At 42.4% G+C, this 24006-nt stretch overlaps 1 protein-coding gene across 1 annotated transcript in view; it reads right to left on the bottom strand.

The window, feature by feature from the left end:
* Positions 1 to 520: 520 nt before the first annotated feature.
* The window catches only part of mcf2la (mcf.2 cell line derived transforming sequence-like a), a 40328-nt gene continuing 16842 nt past the window's right edge, over positions 521 to 24006 (bottom strand). The window contains exons 4-34 of the mRNA XM_070930949.1: positions 19512 to 19595; positions 18093 to 18207; positions 15902 to 15992; positions 10692 to 10805; positions 10426 to 10542; positions 10092 to 10241; positions 9795 to 9919; positions 9556 to 9670; positions 9343 to 9462; positions 8448 to 8639; positions 8141 to 8332; positions 7851 to 8004; positions 7701 to 7753; positions 7457 to 7536; positions 7283 to 7349; positions 6953 to 7068; positions 6780 to 6849; positions 6507 to 6599; positions 6312 to 6404; positions 6093 to 6218; positions 5533 to 5754; positions 5334 to 5426; positions 5166 to 5244; positions 4994 to 5060; positions 4800 to 4906; positions 4452 to 4544; positions 3856 to 3930; positions 1734 to 1843; positions 1506 to 1618; positions 1237 to 1340; positions 521 to 600 (exon numbers count right to left, since the gene is read on the bottom strand). Coding sequence (XP_070787050.1) covers positions 521 to 600; positions 1237 to 1340; positions 1506 to 1618; positions 1734 to 1843; positions 3856 to 3930; positions 4452 to 4544; positions 4800 to 4906; positions 4994 to 5060; positions 5166 to 5244; positions 5334 to 5426; positions 5533 to 5754; positions 6093 to 6218; positions 6312 to 6404; positions 6507 to 6599; positions 6780 to 6849; positions 6953 to 7068; positions 7283 to 7349; positions 7457 to 7536; positions 7701 to 7753; positions 7851 to 8004; positions 8141 to 8332; positions 8448 to 8639; positions 9343 to 9462; positions 9556 to 9670; positions 9795 to 9919; positions 10092 to 10241; positions 10426 to 10542; positions 10692 to 10805; positions 15902 to 15992; positions 18093 to 18207; positions 19512 to 19595 — 3410 coding nt within the window. The remainder of the gene's footprint in view (positions 601 to 1236; positions 1341 to 1505; positions 1619 to 1733; positions 1844 to 3855; positions 3931 to 4451; positions 4545 to 4799; positions 4907 to 4993; positions 5061 to 5165; positions 5245 to 5333; positions 5427 to 5532; positions 5755 to 6092; positions 6219 to 6311; positions 6405 to 6506; positions 6600 to 6779; positions 6850 to 6952; positions 7069 to 7282; positions 7350 to 7456; positions 7537 to 7700; positions 7754 to 7850; positions 8005 to 8140; positions 8333 to 8447; positions 8640 to 9342; positions 9463 to 9555; positions 9671 to 9794; positions 9920 to 10091; positions 10242 to 10425; positions 10543 to 10691; positions 10806 to 15901; positions 15993 to 18092; positions 18208 to 19511; positions 19596 to 24006) is intronic.

The following is a 24006-nucleotide window of genomic DNA, read 5'->3' as shown; positions in this document are numbered from 1 at the left end:
ATACAGTTCAGCAAGTTATTGGACTGAAGACGTTTAGCTTTTCTCTATAGTTTAAAGAGATTGGGATTTTTAAAGAAGGCCTGACAGGAGGGGATACATCACATGACTCTAATATGTGTGTTGAGGAACTATTTTTCCCTGAAATCTGAAATTTCTGTCACTTAAGTGAACCGTGACAATAACTACACGTTTACTTATACGGATACTTTTGAAGGTGAAAATCATTTAAAATGAGATTATAATACTGCTGAGTGGAAATAAGCTATTTTTCATTAGCAACTAGACGGACAGGCATCTGTAAAGACTCAGAAAAGGTGGGTGTAGTCAGCACTCAGCTTTAAACACTGGTAGCATTCGCAGATACAATGATAAGCTTTGGTTCTGGGTTGGATCCGACAAACTGTGAGGTGGATGTCTGTGTGATTCTGTCCTCCTGTCAGGGTCAGCTGTAGGTTTTTTAATTCCACCCGGAAACTGCTCTAGGTTGAGGGATGGAGCCGGGGACAGTGATGATCGCAGGTCAGGGTTTGATGTCAGAGAAGCTGGTGTAGGTCTCACTGCAGCTGGAAGAAGTGCTGAGGTTCCCGGAGACGCTGCCATCTGCAGGACAAACATGCAAACAACAACAGTGTCTGCTTTATTCCTTCCACACAGGCAGCAGCTGTGTTTATACAGAGCCGAACAAAATGTCCTCATGCAAACAGCTCTATCTGAATAAACAGGTTATTAAAAATAATCTTTTGTTTCTCCAAAGGGCAGGGTTAAACAGCTCTGTAGTTTGCTCTTTAATACAAAGTAAAGCAGCTACAGTGGCAAGTCCTCATCTGGTCAAACTGAAGTAGCGACAGACTGAGGGAGGACAACACATTTTGGACTGATAATTATTTTGGTATGGACATTTAAACTGAGGTGTGTAAAGGTGCCCTGTGGAGCTTTACACCACTAGTAGTGCTAATGAGCAGTGTTCTTACAAGCGGGTCCCCATACCTTTATGTTTGTTTACAACAAACTCCACAGTGCTTTTAACTTTAACTACTACTTTCAGGTAACAGTATGACTGTGAAAGCCTGATAATCTGACTGAGCTGCAATTTTGTTTCACTTGTGGTATTAGGAGTTAGCAATGACTGATGAATCTGTCCTGCACAACATCTGACCTATTTTAATCTGTGGGCAGAGAACACATTACCATTAGGTGTCAACAGACCTAATATCATAATGTATATGGAAAAAATACCTGAGCTGCTGAGCGACTGGGACGACTTGGACTCTGAGATGAGGCTGAGGAGGTTTGCTGCTGCCACCCAGCCCTCCTTACTGCTGCGAAGGTTCTTCACAAACCTACAGAGGATCAAACAAACAGCGACTTTAGTTTTTTTTGTAGATGTATAGTATATTTTAGAAATCTTGGGACCAACAATAATCAAACTAATATAAAAAAAATAAATTCTGTATAACATTTGTAAAAATGTGCACTCTTTTGACTGGAGAAAGGAAGATGTTTACCACTGTCCCTCCTCTCCTTCTCTGATTAGCTGAACCATGTCTCCGCTCTTGACAGACAGCTCCTGAGGTCCCGCCTTCTCGCAGTCCGCCACCACCGTATACTTCCCTGGAGCCTGAAGGGTCAAAGGTCACCAAAGACAGTCAGTTAGAGGTTAAAGGATTTAGGTGGCAAACAGCAAAATATAATGAACAGAAACTGAATGTAAAACTCCTCAGGTTCAGGCTCACCAGCTTCTTTCCTACTTCGTCCTCGGGGTCAGAGTTCATTGGATCCTCGCTGCTAGAGTACCCATCGTTCTCTTCCGAGGCATCCACCGAGAGAGATGCCTTGTTCCAGCCTATAGGTAGGTGGAGGTGGTGCAGAGAAGACAGGGGACACAGGTGAGGAGATTTAGAGGCAAAGGAGGGAAGTGGAATAACGAGAAGTGGGGGACAGTGGTGAGTGACATGTAAGGACATGTAGAGTTGAATCTGTATCACACACACACACACACACACACACACACACACACACACTCCACGTGGCATTCAAAGACTTCCTGGATCATTAATTAGATAAGATAATGTGTAGAATTCATCAAGAAAACTAGCTCCAGAGATGCTAGGGATGGTTGGAATATCAATATTAAAGGACAGAAACAGTACACAATGAAGTGAATGTGAATTTAACAGGAGCAAACCAAATGCCACTTGGAAAGAGAGTCACAGTCACGCATAAATCTCCCATGAGGAGCACAAAACCATAAGATCTGTCAGACAAATCAATACACTTACAAACTCAAAACACACAAAGGTCAAACCAAACTCCTCTAAAATCCCAGAGAAGATCAATGGAGACAGCAGATCCCAGTAAAACACATCAAGGAAGCAAACCAGAGCAAATCAAGGAGTTGTGATCAGAGAAACAGAGATTTGAATCACCTGGATACATTTCAAGGCTGCTCTGACTGCCAGTGCTAAAAAAATAACTTCCCCTTTTTCATTATTCTCCACGCCACACAACCACGAACCCAAAACACCCAATAGTAGAGAGAATGATTGATTTGAGGTAGAGTAGAAACATTGTCATTTAGCCGAGAATTGAGACTTAAAATCTTACAAGTAAAAAGGGTAGGTAACAGGTAACACCAATGGGAAATAAGATAATAAGACTCAATACAAGGCTAAATGAAAGGACTGTGGACATTTTGCTACAATTTACCTCTCGAAAAAATCAATCATGACCACCACAAACCACAGCAAACACCCATCACAGTGGCTCTGTACCTCGCCGTTTGCTCTGTAACAGACTAGAGGTACTCATCCATTTGACTCTGCTCAGAGTGGCATGGGGAGCCGGCTCTAGACGGGGGGAGAAACAGCCAGCGAATCAGTGAGACAGCTGAACTAGTCCTGTGGTCAGACAGCTGGTTAAGCTGGGTTAGCTGGTCAGTTCATCAGAGTGGATGTGAGAGCATTTTGTCCTTGATGTGCACCAGGAGAAAAACTACAGGTGTGATCAAGCCCAAAATCACTGCCATTAGACATACGCAGGGATTCTTCACTCTGATGGTTAGTGAAGTAATCAGACAGTCAGTTAGTACATAAATCATTCGCCCATTGACATTTGTTAAGTGGTCCCCCTTGAAAATGGACACAGCATCTTCACAAATTATTCTGGGAAATATGCTGTGTTTCTCTGTCTGTAGGGTACATATGTAGCTGGAGGCAGCAGCCGGTTAGCTTAGCTTAGCATGAAAACTGGTCACAGGGGGAAACAGCTAGCCTGGTTCTGTACAAAGGTAACAAAATCTGCCTATCCAAAGCGATGATGATGATGATTATGAGCTGTGAAAAAATGGTGTGTACATGGCAACTGCAGTGTTCAGGGGAAAAGCATATATATCATAGAGTATCTGCATGTTTCAGACAGCCAAAACAGATATTTCATTGGTCTAACTGTGTGCAAATTGGATGCAGATTGTATTGGATTGGCAAACAGGGCAAATCAAATCTATCGTGATGAAAATACAACTAGGCTTAGGACATTTTAATGCCATTTAAGACCTGTATATCACTGATTTGAAGACTTCCAGGACCTGCAGATAGTCTGTGTGAGCACAACACATTTCTTTCTCCACACATGTACACTATCATGGTAAACGTAGGGTGACAGTATGAAGAACAGCCTCTATTACTGGATTAATGTTTGGTATTACATCATATCCAGTTTCATCCTACTATAGGAGATACAGGTGAAATCTACATAATGAAAACACACAAGACTGGAGTACACTTTAGTGGTCATGGATGGGAAGATGAATGATGGCCTCTAGAATTAGATGTCTCCTATTATGGGACGACAATATACCTTTGAACCCAAACGGTGTGGGGTCACTCTTGACCAAGTGCCGCTTAGAGCTGTGCTCGGGGCTCAGGGCCGAGCCTGGCCACACAGACAGAGAAAAGTGAAGAGAAGGAAGAAGAAGAAGAAGAGAAAGGTGAGAAAGAGAGCAAGAACACTATCATTAAATATCTAAACCATTGAGAAGCTTGCTTTTACTTTGAAATCAAATAAATTTAGTTTTATTTAAAATTCAGCCTTGAATATAACTGAAACTGGACAGTGGGTGGACAGGAGACCAACAGGCATGAACTGATACAGCAACTCGCTGTTGAGGGTCTGGTGCATCTAGTACAGTAGGACCTACAGCAGTGGCAATGGTAGACCACCAGGAGGCAGAGTGCAACATAAAAACTGGGATCATCAGTTCTCAGTTCAGTTTAGTAACATCGGATACACAGCAATATCTGTCTAAAGTTTGCTATCATCAGCCACCATAAGCTAATGCTCAAACAAGTAAGACTGTAGCAGAACCTTAATGTCTTTAATCCTTATAATCACATTAAATTGGTGTGAGCATTGTGTGCCTGTTTTAAACCCCCCCTGAGGTCTGCTAATGTTACCTTTTGGACTCTTGAGATTGCTGAAGCCCTGCAAAGTAAAACGCTTTTTAGCCACTGAAGACCTGTCAGTGGTCGGACTGGTCACTGGTTCATCTGGAAACAATGGTTTGAAATGGAGAGCGAGAGGAAAGGACACGAGAGTGTTGCAATCATGAAGAAATAAACGTAGCCCAAAGAAAGAAAAATAAAGAGGTAGAAGAGAGACAGGAAGAGGAACCATGAAGATGAAGGTGATGAAGAGAGGAGTCCAGATCAGTGAGAGTTGACACTGCAGCAGGCAGAGATCAAACTTTTTGTTGACTACATTTTCTGTTGTGCGTGAGGAAGCAGCATTTAATAGACATTCACCTTTGTGTTTTGGTGACGAAGAGGAGTTGACGTCAGAGATCGTGCTTGGCTCCGCCTTCTTCTCCTCCTGCTTCTTCTGGTTTTTCTGACCACTGCTACGGAAGGGACTGGGAAAGAGAAGAAGAAGAAAACATTACAACAAATAAAGGCATCTTATCTGTGGGTGTGCAGTGTTTATAAGGCTAGACACCGACCTGAGGGAGATGGAGGTGTTGTTGCTGGTGGGACTCGGGGAGTCTGAGCTCTTCTGCTGAATGGCATCTAAAACATACACCAGTTAACTACACTTACAAGCAGGTATGCTGTGCAAAAGATAGAGAAGAAGAAATGCAGACGAGCTTGTCTGGCTGTGTGTGTCCACTATACCTCTGCAGGCTTTGAGCTGTTGGGTCAGAACTTTGCGGATCTCGTTCACCCATGATGTTTTAATCTCTGGTGTTGGAGCCTAGATGAGACACGTTATGCAGCATTAACAGTGATGGGGTTTCTTCTTCGTGTATGTTTGGTCAAAGCAGTGAGGCTGAGCGAGCTTACCTGGACAATAAAAACTTCGTCTCTGGAGTTGCACCAAATCTCAAACTTCTTGTTGTCTCCTTTAGCGTTCTCTGTGATGCCCACCGCGCTCATCTGAGAGAAGAATGACAGGAGAGCAGGAGAGTCAGCCCTGATCTTTCACTACAGCTGCTCATCCAGAGGACTTTGTACAAATCTGATCTGACCAGTGTGAGCTTACACTGAGGGAGTGTTTGAAGCTGTAAGATGGAGCTTTCTCGTAGCCCTCCCCGTTCTCCTCCCTCCTCTTACAGAAGAGCAGGGCCTTCTCATGCAGGAACAGATGCCTCTGCATGGGCTTAAACCGGGCCAGGTCCTTGACCTTGGCGTGACCTTTTTTGTGCTCCGTCCACACGCTGAAGGAGCCCTGCATCAGCAGGCGACCCAGCTCAGACAGGTTGCCCTGGAAAAGGGAGAAGACAGACAGGGATTTATGGTCTGGTTGCAGCATTTTACAAATATGTGAGAATTCAGCTGGACCTCAAGACCCAAACGGACAACCTGACTTTGAAGTTGGATTCTTCAATAGAAACAAATCGTGCTTCTCTTCTGCTTGTTGGAGGACCATTGTACAACCAACAAGTATGCCTTTACTAGACAATACAGATGTTTGATTCTTCTCAGTAGGTATAATGTCTGGTTCTTGATTATCATTACAGGTGATGCATACACCTGCCTAAGCCAACCGGCTATGTGACAGCATATCTCTCCAGTTAATTTAAACTGTGTCATTTCTCTGACCTCATATCCTGTGATGGCGATGAGGTGCATGGAGTCGTTAACAGCTTTCAGGATCCCCAGGATGGAGGAGAGAGCTTCCTGTAGGTCATCACAGCCATCGCAGCCCTTACTGTACTTCAACAGCTCCTGCACACACACAGACACACAACAAGAAGTGGAGAATACAGTGAGTCTGAAATAAGCACACAGACATACAGTATATACAGTCCATGAACGCACCTTAAGCAGTAGCTGGTACTTGGTGATTCTCTGGACAGGTTTAAGGAGGTAGGAGTCCAAACCAAGTTTATGTTCCAGCTTCTTCTGGCACTCCTAGTTCACAAAACATAAACCAATGAAGATATTAAGGGTTTATTGTTTGTTTGTTGAGATGGGAGGAAGGTGCTGCTATGAGGTGAAAAGTGAAAAGCTGACCTGGAAGAAGGCACAGTCGGAGCACTGCCTCCACAAGCTTTCAGAGCGAGGTTTATTCTGGCAGTAAGCCTCGTAGATCTGCAGGTCCTTCATCTACAGAGAAAACATTCATTAATACGTTGATACAATTTCACCTTTCTTACTCAAAGTTGTTAACGGAATTTGTTGAGGGAATTCCTGTTTAGTGTTTAAGTTTGCTAAATTAAATCTGTCATTGACTTGACTTTTTTTATTGGCTTTTTACAGACCAGTGTGGAGGAAGTACGTGCTTACCCTCTCTAAAAAGCAGCGGCCCACTAGTTCTGGGCAGTCAGTGTACGCTTCCAGTTCCTTTAGAAACGTCCTGGAGACAAACAACAGAACAATATTATTCACTTTCTTGCCAAGAGTTAGATGAGAAGAATGACGATGATGTTTCTGATTGACAACTTGTGAAAGAAGCGTACCTCTTATGAAACTGGTAGATTTCGGACATGTTGCCAAACAGGACGTCCTTCTTGCTGAGCAGGGCGCTGGGGATGAGGGGAGCCATGGCAGGGTTGTCCATCTCTGCTGCATAGCCCTGGAGTTTAATATCACATACATCAACAGACTCAAAAAACGTTCAGTTTCACAGCCATTGCCCCAAAGAATGATGGGATGGGTCCAACCCCCAAGGGTACTGATCCGCTTACATGGTTCTTTCATTTGTCAATTGAAAAGTCATTCTCTAATTTGTAAATGTACATCTAGGACACTGCAAGCTGTGGTGAATATACGTGACGATAAACACTCACCTCCAGCACACACAGTAGCTCCTCCACATATGCTCTCTCCGTCTCCAGCAGTTCGTTCATCACGTGGCTGGAACACAGAAAAACAAAACACAACCTTAAGTTTCTGTTGACTGAATATCTCTTATCACTGTTCACTTTCTTATCTACGGCTTTGAAGATGACTGGAACTCTTACCGCCGAAGTACTGCCAGATTTTCTTCTTCTTCTGAAAGAGAAGCATGTCTGGTGCCACCGTTATGTATGGGAGACTCCACCTGGACACACACACATATTCGTGTATAATATGACCACACATATTCACCTTGGTTTTACAAAACATCTCTTCACTTTTTTGGGAAAAACTAAAAGAAACTAAATAAAGTTTGTTGCATTCGACTATATTCACTACCAAACAGTTGATCTGTAGTCATGCATTTACCTTTTTGCAGATGGCATTATCTGCAGAGTATCTTCTCTCTTTTCTCTGTTGATCTGAAGGACAGAGACCAGGTGAGAAGAACCCCGAGTTAATGTCAAGCCTTGTTACGACTCTCTCATTTAATCAGTTTATCTGTTGATCCAGGCTTACTGGGAGAGGAGAGAGGAGACTTCACTTCAGGTCTTGGTGCAACTGGCTGGACTGGTCTGGTCTGTTTGGCGGCGAGTTTCTTCAGGCTGACGCGTCTCTTCTCAAACATCTCCTGTACAGAGCTTTGCTTCTGGAAAACTCTCTCTACCTGGTCCTGATGGAGACCAAACATGACGGCAGATATCACAGTAAATTAACTAAAAGGTAAACACTGACATCAGGATGAAACATCATAAGGCATCACACATAGGAAAAGCATAATTAATCTGTTAAATCCACTTCCTACTGACCCTAAGCTGAGTGGTGAGCGCTGCCTCATACTGGCAGCAGATGGCGCTGCGGTCGGCGAGGGTGTGTAGCGGCGCTGTTTCCAGGTATCGCTCCAGTTCTTGCAGAGCTGCTTCAGCTCCATCCTGAGACTGACAGCGGTCCACTGGCTGGTTGGCCAACAGGAAGATGCCCTCCTCACACCACTGAGATGCCTGGGAGGAGAAGTTTAATGGAAATAATCGACAAAGATGTGGATGCATGATGCTAAAGGAAAGCTCAGCGGGTCATCTTTCTTTATCTCACATACAATCTGACCCAGACTCATACCTTCTCCAGAGCGTGGTGGAGCTCCATCGCCCTGAGCAGGAGGCTCTTCTTGTTCCTCAAAGTGGAGCTTATCTCCTCACACACTCCTCTCAGTTCGCTACACTTCGGCCTGATGGAGTCTTCGGCATAGTGGGAATTTTCTATCAGCCTGTCGCCTTCACCAGCCAGCGACAGGGCGCAGTCTAGTATGTCCTATTGAAACACATTGGAGATGTCTGTCCTTTATATCAGAATATACTTTAGGAGACATAGAGGACACAGGCTTGTCAGCTAACAGCAGAGGACACATCATCAATCAATCCCTGACAATAAAACGACCCCCTCTCCTCCTCCTCAGTCCTCTCCATCTAAGTAGAGTGGAGCGTTCATTACTTAATTCTGGATGAAGTGGGACACCTACTTTGTACAAATGAGTCATCCTCTTTGGGTTTTTAAGACTTGTATCAGTATTTTCACATGTGAAGCTAATATTTTGTGCAAAAATGCAAAGCAGCATCTTTAAATTGTATTATTGTCACATCAAAGCATCCAACATGTGAGCTTCTGAAACAGCATTTAGAACATCATAAGATACTGCAACTCTTTACTAATAATACCTGGACACTATTAATTACAGTGAGATTGTTTGTAGAGTGTTGTGTAGTCTTACTCCATCAGTGAATGTGGAATTAATCAAACTCAACCATTATAGGTAAGGTTGAAACCAGATCTGATACTGGCATCATTATATGCCCTCTCTGTCTTTCTCTCTCACATCTCTTTGCACTCGTTCCCAGTGATTGATTATGGCAATATGGCTTCAAGGATGCATCAAAGGTGAAAGTGTTGAGCATGTGTTTTCTGTACCACGTGAGCTGCAGGATGAATCAGGATTGTGTGTGTGTGTGTGTCTTACACAGGCCTTGTCCTCATGGCCACTGAGCTCTCGGAGGACGTGCTCAGCGTGGGCGGGGCTTACGCTGACCTCAGAGAAACCTGACAACCGCTCTGATGTCACATCAAGCTGGGCACGCACCTACGAACACACACACGTTGTTAATGTTGTGTTATCGTCAGCACACGTTACCTATCCAAAAACCACATTTCCCATGATGCAAACTCAACTCACTTCACGGAAGTGCTGTTCAAAATGGCGGAGCTGTAAACACTGCTCCAGCTTGGTGCGGTGACGCTCCCAGAAATCATCAAATGCGGCCTCTGTTTCATCAAGCTGACCCAGGAGTCTAAGAGGAAGGAGGACAGAAGGGAGGAGGAGAGGAGTGATGGAAGGAGAGGAGAGAAGATTTATTCATGCGTTCACAGACATCTTCCTCATGTATTCATGTATCCATTCATCCCTTCCTCTACCTCTGCACAGTAGCCAAGTTCTCCAGTTCATCGTAGGTCATGCTGTATTCAGGGTCTGTCTGTAGAGGCTCGTTGATACACTCCAACAGGCGTCCCCCTTGAGACAGCGCCACCTGAAGGTCCTCCTGGAAATCAAACAAATCATTTTCAACACTAAAGCTCTCGGGGCAACAGTCTCACATTTTCTTACTGCAATCACCCCCACCTTAAAATGTTCCACCAAACATCTATGAGAGAAAGAAAGAAAATACAGAGGGACATATGGTTGGTCAACATGTGTGGAAAAGCATATCTGACCTTCATTTTATCCTTCTTTAGGGTGTGTGTGTGCAGTAGGTTGGTGGTGGCCTCGGCATCGTTTGGTAATTCTGTCTCTGCAAGCTCAGTGCCAAACGCCTGCAGGGTCTGAGCCGTGGTCTTCACCATGAGGGCGAATGCCTCGATTGCCTGTGGAGGAGACATTCAGGTACAAATATAAATATAGGTATAAATACACAGAGGGCCACACAAGAATAGTCGAACTGGTGAAATGATGCACACATGCATACACACTGGTGTCAAGTCAAAAACTTTAGGCCAGGGAATATGAAATTAAAAAAAACAGAAAAAAACTGTATGTGTGTGTACATACAGTGCGGTGTGAGATCCAGCTGTCATGACAGTACTCCTGCGTGCCTCCCAGCTCTGTGGTCAGTTGTCCTGGGTCGATATAGGCATGGAGCTCAGTCACCGAACTAAGCATCACCACCTGATAAAACACACGCAATACACTTATATGAAGTATTATTTATTAAAAGATCATCTTAAATAACTTACGTATATCATAGTATGTTAAACCAAAACAATAAATAAAGATAATAAAGACAAACACATGCAATATACAAGTCATACCGTTACCTTCATTTTGAACTCATCCTTGTTGTACTTGAACAGGAAGTCTGACAGAGTCCGCTGGAGCAAAGTAGTGGGACGCAACACCAGAACCAAGTGTAAGTTCCCTGGAAATGAACCCTGTGAAAGAAAGGAAAAAACACATGCAGGATAATGCTTAATCAATAAACTCCTATCTGATAGAGTCATCACTGTGGCCCGAGTTCAGCCCAAATTATGTTTCAGTCATTCTCTTCACATACAGTAAATTCTGTAATCAATATTTATTGTGGCACTTAGTTTCTTTGCCTCTCCCAATAAAGTCCAGATTTTCGTGTTGCTTCTGGGGGGCTCAGGTGTCTTTAGTGGGAGCTAAGCCCCTCTCTGCTCTGACACTGAACCATGCTGCAGCACAAGCTATAATACTTTATCTGTCAAAATGAAAAGTGGCATTTGGATAAAATAGGGAAAAGTCTTGGGTATGAGGTATGAAGCTGCCCACTTGTGTAACCACTGTCCCTCTGCTGCAATCCTGAACCAGCAGAGAGTTTTTCTGGGATTTAATATCCATTAAATCTCCTACATGTCTCCACAGTAACAGTTTTTGTCCCTCCATCTCAACACTAACAGGTCAAAAGCGTAGAATTGCCTTTACACAGACAACAGCCCGATAGGCCACTCAGCTGAAAGGCTATATTGGTTATGGTTGCCTCTAAAACCCTGGGTGGATTGCTCCACACTGTTAGGCATCATAAATCGATGCAGGGTGACATGTTCACACATGGACACACATGCAGTCATGTACATACACACACAGGGCCAGAGGCAAGCTCAGGAGATGTGTGACACGCTCATGAAATCTTTAGCGTTGCCATAAATACAGTCTGGGGAAAAAAAGACAATGAAAATATTCAAGACATTGGAAAGATTTTTATATTATGTTGTAATATTCACACTGATTTTCTTCTGGATCACCTCCCACGCAAACATCATTGGTATTCCTATTTTTTCCTGGCTTTTCTGTTGATGAATTATTATTATTATGCTATCTATTGCTGCTCACGCAAACAACCAATTAACTAGCAATTTAGAGCCGTACCATTAAAATATTACAATAGCAGTCTGAGAATGTTCCTATGTTATCTGGAAATGTGTTGTATCAAGAGGTTTATTACATTTTTAACCCATTTAGAGTTTTAATACATTAAGACACAGACTATATTGCATATGCCAGGAAACGACATAGTAACTGGAGTCCACAATCTGTACAAAATGGTGCCACCCACTGACTGCTTTGTCGTCGCAAAGCCGTCATTCATCAGAAAACATGCCATAAAAACAGACAACACGAGTGCTTTGATAAAATCAGTAAAAAAAAATATGGTACATGGCTTTAATTTAGTCTAAAAGAAGACCTGCACTCACTCACTCACTCACACACACACACATACATCATAGTCATGAAATGCCTGCACAGCGTCGCCATGGAAACTCCTTGGAAAACGCATGAGAGAGAGATGGAGAGAGAGAGAGAACATGACAAAATGCAAGCGAGAGTGATGATACAGAATGAGACAGTGTGTGTGTGTGTGTGTGTGTGTGTGTGTGTGTGTGAGAGACAAATTAAAAGAGAGAGAGAGTAAGAGAGACAGAGAGTAACTGATGTCTCTCTGTGTGGAATCTCTTCTAAAAGTGTTGGTGGTGCTGCAGCTCCACTCTGCTCTTCCAGTCATTTATTTTTGGTTCACACACACACACACACACACACAGTCCGCCTGCTGTGAGGTTGATGAAAGACAGCCAGGTTGAAAAATTCAACGCTCTTTCTACATGGTTCCTCTTCAATTTCCACCCAAACTGACAGCATATTTTAAATAACACTACATGCTCTCTTTTAGCATTTGCTGCTCTAATTACAGCAGAACTGCAGGTAATAAACTGAATAAAAAAGTAGACTGTAATTCAGCCAACAAGTGCACGTTAATTTGATGAAAATATATGTTATATACATATACAAATTGCTATTCTACCAATAACACAGTGAGCAATAACATATCTGTGATTGGAATCCATTAAATTCAATAAACCCTGAGAGGTCCTGGTTTAATTTGTACCTCTGCATTAACATGATAATACACAATCTGCTCGGTGAACTGACAGATGAACATGCTAATGAGCATACACATCCCTGGATACACACTTAAACATTAAAGTGATGCACACACACACTTCTCACAGATAAAAAGCACACATAAATAAATGATTAGGATTGGAATATCATTTTCTGTTGACCAGGGTGATTTATATTCAGTGAGGAAGAAGGGCAGGGGGGCACTCATGTCCTCTAATGACATCCACATTGTTCTCCTGGGAGTTGGATAGCCACCATATTAAACCGCCTCCCTCCACGTGCTCAAATCCCCTCTGTCTGTACCACTGCTTTTGCTTTTAGATGTGGAAATTATGACAAAGAGATTCAAAGGTGAGTCTTGACAGAGGCTGCTGTACTGTAACTGCCTTTTAGCTGGTTGTAACAAATTCAAGCCGCTTGTTTGCACCAGCTGATAGAGCCGTCTGTGTTTTAACCCTGCAGCAATGTTCCTGTATGCTTGAATGGCTGCATATTTATCACCCTAAAATCACAAAGATGGGCTGCTACAGAGATGAAGGTGTCCCATCGTCATCTGACTGCAATGCATGTGGATTCACCCTGTGTACCTTAATTAAATTCTGCTATTTGGATGGTGGATGGAGTAAATATGGATGAATAAGTGGAAGCCTGTTGTTAAAGCTTCCAGAAAAGATACAGATAAGATAGGGAACAATTGAAAGTGTCAGGTTGCTGGGAAGCCGCAAAAAGAGTAGTAACTAATAAATATGAATGATTTAAGTTGTCCAGGGAATGAAACTGTTATTCTAAACTTTAATTCTCAGGTTTGAGGCCGATAAAGGCTATAAATTAGAATCCCTTTATAGTAGCTCAATTTGTGTGTGGAAATGAAAACAATGGGGAAAAAAAGGGGCTTAATGCAATTAATTTTAACAGCGCGTGAAGTACTTTTTGTGAGCAGCAATTGTTGCACATGAGAATAAAAACTACTGGTCAGCGCCATCTGTGGATTGTCAGACAACCAACATGGCAGTGTGAGAGCATCTGTGCATGTGCTGTACGCTGATCTCTGCCTTTACATGACGATACTGCCCACTCCTCATTTTTTTTTCTCTTTCTGGCAGGGAACCAGTAAATGGCAGCGGGCGACCTTGAACGGCCTTGATGAGCGGAGCGTCTCACGGGAAGACGAACGACCTTCTTTCTCCAGTAAGACTGTGCGTTATTGGCCGGTGGACAAAGCAGGCGTGCCCAAGAAGGACATCTACCATAGGGGATCGACCTGAGGGGACTGAGGCATGCGAGACACTCCTCTCGCCACCTGCTCTTCATGCCTCCAGGTTAAGTTATAATGTCGCCTGCTTCCATTGTGGACTCCTCAGGACTTTTCCTACATGCAAAGGATTTAAAGCTGAAACATGCATAATATTAACACATTATATCCCGTTCATTTAGTCCGTACACAAGCCAAAATGTGTGTGGGGGGGTTACGTCAAGACACCAGGAAGTCATGCATAAAGGCACTACTTTACCTTTTTTTAGGTTTTATGCTAATTAAACAGTAATTAAAACAGAGAGACAACTACTGATTGATTCCCTGCTATCAGTACAACCCACAGTCCATCAACATCCCTTTCAAGGACATGGACTGGGTCAATGGACTGGAATAAGACAATAGACCTGTAACGGTCCATTATGACTGGTGGGGGAGTGTTTGGAGTGTGTGTGTGTGCAGGTTAACTGGTTGTCTTGGTGGAGTTCAGTTACGAAAGCAAGGAGCATCATAATGACTTATTGTCACGGTGGGGATAGTTTGTAAGAAATACCATGGAAGGACCATGATAATCAGTGTCCAATTAGCATATATTAGCATACATCTGCATACATTGAACGCGCAAAGCAGTGCAATACAGGATGAGCATCTTAACAACAGATGTGCAGGGGGTGGTGAAGCTTTGTCCTCATGTTGTCAAAGCTGGTTAATCATGATTCAAAGATGGAGCACGTGGAGGAAAAGGCAAAATTCAAGGAAGCCAGAAATCTACCTCCCAACAAATGAATCAAGTAATGGAAAACTAAAGTGAAAGTGAAAGTGTGTCCGTTAACATAAATATCAACCAAGAACTGATTTGTTTGTTGAACAGTTTGTTGTTTCTCTTGTAGTCTTTGGATTTTGTTCACAAACTGATTTTCTCTTAGAGTGAACTTAAGCTAAAATATACCACAAAGGGAGCTGTCAAGGCAGTGTTAGTGTCTGGAAACCTCACCCTAACCACATACTGCTATAGCAGTTTCCTTTTCTACTTTTTTCATTTTTCCATATTAAGAGCAGCAATCAGTAACTTTGATTCTCAAGTCCGTCTGATCCTCTACTCCTCTGCCTCTCTCCGCCTTTTTATTTTTCTGTTCACGATTCTCATTCCCCTCTTTCCCTTTTCAAGCATCTCCCTGGATCCCTTCTCTTTCCATCATTCCTCTTCACTCTTGTACTGCCTCTTCAATTTACCATCTTAGAGAGGAGTGAAAGTTTTACACAGTCCAAGAAGTAGGCTAGTAGGCTAATGGCACACAGATACAAGGCTGATGGTAAAAAAAAATATTATCAAACAGAATGAGACTAATGGCTCACACAGTTTGGACTTTCTATTTCTAACACGACGGTATCTCATTGCACACATGTTCACACGTTGTGAGACTACACCACCCACTCCAGCACAATACACTATTTTTCACTCCCCTCCTGCTTCGATTCAACATCCAGAAAGAAAAAACAGTCGCCTAATTGCCAGTACATGTCCTTCTTAGACACAGCTAATGAATAAAAACTAACTACAGTAAAAAACATAATGTACAGTTTGAACAAGCTAGCAAATGCACACAAACGACCAAAACATCCATTACTGTAAGTGGTCACAAACCAAATTATACACACACACACACACAGCTGACACCAGCAACTACACCCACAGATCCATGTTTATACAAGCATTAGCACATGTAGAGTAACACACACACACCAAAACAGATATTTGTAGTCATCAGAGGTACCTCACACAAACAGACTGATCCTAGGACAGTTTCTCCCTCCTCCTCCCCACATACACATAACAAACACACAGGGTCTTACAGCGATGCGGAGCAGGGTAGCCCTGACGGCGGCCCATCGGTCCAGTCGTCTGTCGATGACCAGGATGAAACCCACTCCTGATGCTGTAGCGCTGCAGGGGAGAAACACACACTGTTATCACCGGGGAAACCACACATCAATATGTGTGTATTAGGTCAAACTACTGTAAGTCCACCACATTATTCTAACACGGGGAACTTTATGGAGCATGTTGATGTGAGGTGAGGCTCCAACATCAACCCAGGGTGCCCTCAGCAACATCCATGTCCCACTAATTATATCTATCAGGTTTTATCCTCCATCACTGGTACTAATAACCCATTAGCGTGATTCCTGCACTGCATTTCCCAGAGATCATTTTGATTCTGTGTACTAACAAAAACACATAAAGTGCATAAATCAGTCACTGCCTGGTTGGAGATTTCAACTGAGGCTTTCATTAGCTATCACCAGGTTGGGTCACTATAACTGACACATAATTGCATACATAAAAACGATATAAAGGAATTTGGTAGTTTTGGTTGGTTTTCATGACAGGAATACATATTATTTGGGGATTTAAAAGCAATGCTAGGAAAGGTTAAAACCTTGCTACCGATTGTGTGTGTGTCTGTAGTCATCATTTGCCATCAGTGATGATTATGAGAGACCCTTATGATTACCATGGCAACCTTGGCTCTGGGTTAATGTGTGTGTGTGTTGTGCATGAGAAAATCTTGCCATTCATTCCACAGGCAGTGCCATATGTAGCAGCCTCATTAAGCTAATGTGTGTGTGTGTGTGTGTGTGTGTGTGTGTGTGTGTGTGTGTGTGTGTGTGAAAATGCAGTATTTCCAGCAAAGGTCCTGCAGTACAAACTGACATGCATCCTAAACACACGAGCAAAATGGATGAATATTAAAGCACAACACACACTTATACACACACTGTGGGGCCAACATATGAATACTGCTGAGTTGGTCCATCTGGTTGTCATTATTAGCCAATTTTCATCATCACACACAGACATGAAGAGAATGAACACACTACACTACCCAGTGAACGCTGCGACAGCAAATCCTCAATCCATCTCTACTGGGAAAAATATTGTGACCAAACGAATGAAGCCTGGGAAAATCTTTGCTATTCCAGGACAAAAAAAAGAACAAAAATCCTTAATATCCCGTCGTTATCGTCCAGCAAGAATCCATTCCTCCTTAATTTTTCCTTATTCCGTTGTTGTCAGTATTCAATTCCTGCGTCCACAATCATCTGTTTGCAGAGAGAGGTGACCGTTCACATCCTTAAAGAGCATCTCCCTCCTCCTTTCCCTTCTCCCTCCGCTCCTCCACCACCTGCTTCCTACCCTCGACCAATCAAAAGCAAGCCCTGCATCTTGCTGTTCTCCCACAGCCAATCAAAGCTCAGAGCACAGCCGATTGGCAGCTGGGTGCAAATAGCTGGTGGGGAGAAAGGGAGGGGACTCAGAGGGGGGGGGGGGTGGGATATGAAAGGTGATGAGAAAAAAAAAACTGAGGCCGCCATGACACACACACATATATATATATATATATATATACATATATATAGATATACAGATGCATACATCTCCATCCTTTCTCCTCCCCTTAATTATGTGTGTGTATGCAAGAGTACGTGTGTGTGATGGGAGTGCAGCGCTCAGCAGTAAAGGAAAGGTGAAAGAGAGGGAGGGGAGGGGAGAAGGAGGAGGGACAGAGAGAGGGAGGGGAGAATAAAGAAGGAGAAAGGACAGAGAGAAGAAAAGAGGCGTATATTGTGATTTAATTTGAATGTAATTAGCAATACAAGTTGTGTTACATTTAATCTCAAGCCACACCTTAAACCTTTCTTTCATGTTTATTGTGGTAGTTTATTTTGAAAATAAAAAAATATATATGCAAATTCTATGTATGTATAGATTAAGATCATCTGATTTTAAGTGGGAAGTCTTTTAGTTTCCTCTCTGCAACTTTTTATCACTAGTTTTTCACTCTCAAAATCTAAACCTTTTCTGCAATCTTTCATTCTTTCTAAAAATCAATTTCTTTATGTCTCTTTACTTATGGCAGGCCTTTGGTATTGTGCTGACATCTGTTGGCTGCACGTGGTATTACACCTTCACAAATTGGCCAGATTCCCTTCACAGTTTGTTTGTCAAACCAAATGAAGCTGCATGTGTATGTGTGCTAACCTGGGTATGCTGGTGAGGTAGCTGAGGACATTTTGGACCTCCTCCTCCTCCAGCTCGCTGAAAGCCGGGAATTCAGGGAAGATGACGATGGGGCTGCCGTTCATCCCGCGGCCCCCTGGAGACACAAAGGCCGGGGAAACAGAAAGACAGGTCAGAGTGACATCCAGGAAATGTCAACCTGAGGTTTTGACATGTTGGTGATTTTTGTCTTATATGACAGCTGGAGGGAAAATACAGACTTTTGAACAAAGAGACATCTCACGTATACGTGATGAAGAAAACTCATGATTAAAGGTCAAACAAGTGAAAAAGATGAATGTTTTGGCCTTTATTTGTAGCTGTAGTCTCATTTTCTAAAAGGAGGTGATACACTCATTTTATTTCATGCATTCTAATCTCTACAAAATTGAAAATACATGTCACCGGGATTATCAATTATAAAAATCATAGAACCAAATCACACAATAGACCTGTTTGGCCAACGTGTGCAAAGTAAACTGGATCATCCAGCACTCACCTGATAAAATGCAGCAGGTTAAATATCACACACTGTGCACTGATTAATAATGTGTATTTATTGATCATAGGAGTTTATAACTTTTTCTAAACTCCACTTCAAGTGGAAAACTGTTTTTTTTAAATGAAGATAATAATAATCAATTTAATTGTTTTATACCTTCAGACACATAACTTATGACCGAGGATGTACAAAAGGACAAAAACTAAAATCAAAAGGGCCTCACACACACACACACTTGGCCTTCTATTTTGCTGGTGGTTCAAATTGCAAAGCAGATCATCATGGTGATGAATTATTCACATGCCGTCACTGGGCAGGCATTATCGTCATGGTAACCTAACACAGGGCCCTAAGTGTGTGTTTCTGTGTGCATCAGTATGCATACTCTTGTGAGTTGTTGTTTATGTAAAGATTCAAATAAAATGTCAAACTTCAAACTCTAAACTTTACACACTTCTTTACTTTCTAAGAAGAGACGACTTTGGAGGAATTACAGAACAAAAACATGAACAAAAAATGAACTTAGACTCCAAAGAGTGTAAGTCTGTTGCATTATGTTAATAACCTCATTTAGCTATCCTTACATAAAATCCCCCTTTAGATTATTGAATGTGTTTTTGCACCAACAACCCAACTCTTCAATCGAATCCATTGCTGCCTATTTGGAAACAAACCAAGATCTATCTGGGGTTGCTAGTTCATCCTGAACTTCACCACTTTACTTCACTGTAAGTGTAAGATGCTAATTCAACAGTGTTACATTGTTTCATTTAAATGCATTTGTTAAGCTTATTCAAAATGTGGTTAAATTAGTTATATTTTACTGTAACCCTGGTTTGTGTGTGTGCAGTGCCCCACATCCCCAGTGTGGGGTCAGAAAGGAAAAACATTAAACCGACCTGGCAGGATGGCAAACTGTTTCTGGAGTTCAGAGCCAATTTCTGCTGCATACAGAGGACCATCCTCCCTCTGCAGGATGTCATCTGAGGAAAAAGACAACAGAGATGGAGATATTAAATGCTGATGTCTCGACACAACAAAACACGTCCTTACTGCTTATTATCACCCTGCAAAATGGATGGAAGTTCTCAGCTCTTTGCAATTAAGGACAGCTGATTGCACTTCTGAACTCAGAGCTGAGTGGTCGAACTGAACAGACAGTTAATATGCTGATGAGGTCAGGTGGCCGTTACAAAGGTCAAATGGGACAACAAAGAAAAAACAGAAGTTAAAATCAGGCTCTGATTTGGAGCCAATAATCCAGCGTGACCCATTTTGGTCTTTAAAGCGAACAGCTGACCTGTTTTTACCAATATATGTAATTCAATCAAGTTAATATAAAGATGGAAATAAAGAAGAGAATGAAAGAAGACCTCCAGAGAGGAGAAAGGGAGGAGAGGGGAGAAAGCAAGGCAGAGACACTAACAGGGGATGAAGTAAACAGCATTTGGATTTCCTCGTCTCTCCGGTCAAGCAGGATTACAGTAATCTCATTTAGCCAGACATGTAGAGACAGAGAAATATAGAGATAGAGAAAAAGCATTCCCACCCCCTTCGGTTGCCATGTGTGACCCATGCATGCCAAACACAGAGAAGAGAACTGTTAATCGTGTACAATCATGTGTGCATCTGTGATGAAAGCTGAGAAATCTTAATGTTTTAATGTCACTGTAGTGTGTGTAAGGGAGCATCACTGTGAAGTGCATGTGTGTTTGTGCATATAGACAAAGGCTGGCACTGAGACTGGTGTGAGGGAAGAGTGGCGAGGTTTCCCAGCAGTATGGCAGGGCTGGCAGTGAGAGGCATTTATTACCATCGAAGTGCAAACCAAGCAAACTGTTCACATTTTTAGAAAAGAGCCAGCCACCAAAATTCCCCCCCACAAGAGCAGCTCCACTGACTGATTATAAGGCTCAGATTTTGGGAGCAGATTGAAGATAGCTTGTTTTAATCTCATAGAGAGTTAAAGTGTTTGAATGTTCAAGAGTGGAGAAATGGAGGGTTTGATCAGTGGACAATAACGCAGTTTAAGACGACTTTGTGATGAACACACTGGAGGCTTGGACATGAGTCAGATTTAAGCCACAAAAACAAGGATTTGAGACTCCTGGGCCCGATGAAAAAACTAGAGCATTGCAGGCGATCGTCCAACTAGAATTCTCCATCAGAACTTCCTTCTTTCATTGATCTTACAAATCTGTCACCTATGGCGCTGAGGACGCTGTTGTTTTCTGCAGCAGCTCCATATGATGAAGAAACCCGACAGATTAAGGGCTTAGATCCTCAGTAATGCTATATGCAGTGTGCAAGCATACCATCGGCTAGACAGTGACTCATACCACATACTGTAGTCCACACTTCGCACAGAGCAGCATGTGTGAGAGTGTAGGCAGCGGTTGTTTGGGCCTTGAAATTACTTTACAACGATTAAATAGGCAACGCAAAATACATGTAGCTGTGGTCAAGCAGGAATCTTTTATACTGGAGGCGTACAACACTGACTGGCACACACACAGAGTAATAATGCCAGTAAGGCGATGAGTGACTCAGGAGCCATCCAGCTGAAGAGTAAGGTGGGAAAGAAATGTTTAAAAGGATTTATAGAAGGAATTAATTAAAGGTAGGAAAGAAGGAAGGAAAGAGTAAAGAAAGAGTGGAAAAGACAAAATGTTAAGCAGGATACAGTTTAGAGAGATGGTCAACGTGGCACTAATGCAGGTTCACTTTAATAGACTTTAACAGACCACAGAGTTTCAACCAGCCTGTAATTTAACCCAAAACAGCAACTCTGCTATAATTAGCTTCTACTAAAACAGAAAGGAGGAAGAGTTGGAAAGGGAGGATGTGCTTTGAAACGTGAATAACTCTCCTCAGAGTGCCTTTAAGCAAAAAACTAAAAGTGTGCACACTCTTTCCTGGATGGATCAAGCTTAAAAAGAGCTGAGGTTCTGGTTTAGAAGTGTTCACATGTTCAGACTGTATGTGAGCAAGCGTGTTGTCATGTCAGGGTGTGCGTTTCAGTGTGTTGTCAGGCCAGCTGTCAGTTCAGTGAGTCAGGCAGTAAGCTCTGGCTAAAACTCTGGAACGCAGCCAGACATGTGCAGTACTCTCTGACTTATACTGTATCTACGTGTATGTATGTATGTGTGTGTGTGTGTGGACATGTATTACTCATGTTGTGGGGACATGAATCTGTTATCACAGTCTCTGTCCCCATAATGTAAATCATTACATTTTAGGGTAAAGGTTGGTTTGGGTAAGGTTTATTGTAAATATTGTATATTGACACCCAAGAAATTGAATTATTCAGTCAGAAGTTACTGAGCTGAGATCAGTGGCTATTATTGGGAAAAAATAGAGGAAAAGCAACACATTTCATCGAGTTGAAACAAACCATGCCTGCCTATAGGGGTGCAGCCATATCAGACATTCAGGCGTCGGGCTGCTTTTCACTGGTGCTGAAACTCTAAAACTCCCTGCTTTGTCCTCCGTGGAATGAATGAAATTAAACTATAGCAGCTAGGCTGCAAGTGAACCCCTTTACCCACCAAACACCACGCACACACACACTCACACTGGAAGTGGGGCAATGCAACCAAACACAAATAGTGATTATGGGGGGCCTAGAAAGAATGTCCCTCCGCCTCCTTGTACCCTTCCCCCAGGCCCTGACACCCCTTCACCATTTCATTCATCCTTTTTTTCAGGGGCTTAGCTGAGGGGCAAACTGATACATAACCCAACAATCTTCCCATTAAAACTAAATATTACACCATTCAACTCTACCTTATCAGGTTCACTTTACTTCTATAGGATTCTCTGTATTCCCATTCAGTAGTTTTTACTTTCAAATAAGTTGCTCTTAATTGTGACCTGATATAACAGATACTGCAATAACATATGTCATAACGTACATGCATATTTTCAGGATTTTAAAAATGAGACAAACTCAACCACAAATAAAAGGCGGCTGAATCAAACCAATTCACACACTCAAGTGTCTCCGGCTGAATGCCTGTTTGTGTGTATGTGTGAGAGAGAATAAGCCCTGGATTTAGAGAGGTGAAAAGATAGTGAAGAGGAGGGGGGGGGGGTATGAAGCAGTCGGAAAAAAAGGAGCGTAGAGGTGCTCTTGTCTCAATAGGATGAAATGGAGGACAGGGTTTCTTTACACATGCCTACATATTTAATGTGTTGGCCTGGTGCTAGTTGATACTGTGGATGTGTTTTCTCTATGGTAGGGGGTCAACAGCAGTACCACACAAAACTTATATTCTACAAAGTGGCCTGATCTTTTCCATCTCTTTCTTTCCAATTATGATCCAGCTATCATATCAGATGTTATTAAGAAATGCATGACAGTTAATCAAAATTAAAGTTATTTCCTTGATTTTTGATTTAAGCATGAATGTAATCACCAACTTTGTGAGGGTATTTTGGAGATTGTTTTTGAAATGTACTTACTATGAAACATGCTTACCAAAAGTTGGTAAAAACTAATGAATCAGTATGCTGAAATCATGAGACCAGTATTGGTCTGACTAAATAATGTAATGTATTGGCCTTCAAACTGCGTTATGGTCCGAAATACCAGCAAAATAGTCTTGGTTTGTGACATACAGACTGATTATCTCATCTGTCTCAGCATCTCTTCACAGTAAATAAATGAGCACAATAAGACTGTACACACTGTGTATATGTGTGTGTTGGATTTGATTACCGCTAACACTCCTTTACAATGTTATTTGTAAAAATTTAATTTGTGAGACAAGATACACTTTGGGTAGGTCAGCACTCAGAGGTGAAAGAGAGGCAACAGCCCAATTAAGTCTCAACGGTACAGTCCATTACACATGCACAAAGCATGACCAACTGATGGGAATCCAGTTAACATTGTCTGTCTAACTCACAAAAACACACACCTCCCCCTCCTTTGTTCTGCAGTCATGTTCCTACAGGTTTTTCATTGCTAAACACACATTGTCAGTTCAAAGATGGCTGCCAGCTGTTCTCTGCTGGTTAAAAGGCTGCCAGTGCTGGTGGCTGGTCAAAGTTCAAAGCCACAGGAAGCTGGAGAGCTGTCTGATGTTCACTCATAGACACACACACACATACACACACACACACACACACACACACACACACACACACACACACACACACACACCCGACTGAGGACTATGCAAACAAAACACAGAGGTGCACCAACACACTGAAATGACCTCAGACACACAGAAAGTACAGATATACACATATACACAATATGCAGAAACAGACAACTCTCATCAGGGTCCACTGACAACAGTATAAATCTATCTTGTGATTTGTTGCTGGGATCAAATTACCTTAAGCTTTCTTCATTTAAAATGAAGTCCAGTGCTCTGAAGTTGCAGT

The sequence above is a fragment of the Enoplosus armatus genome, chromosome 24 (assembly GCF_043641665.1).
Source record: "Enoplosus armatus isolate fEnoArm2 chromosome 24, fEnoArm2.hap1, whole genome shotgun sequence".
In the NCBI taxonomy this organism is placed as follows: Eukaryota; Metazoa; Chordata; class Actinopteri; order Centrarchiformes; family Enoplosidae; genus Enoplosus; species Enoplosus armatus.
Note: the sequence above shows the minus strand (reverse complement) of the source record. Positions and strands in the feature narration are given on the sequence as shown.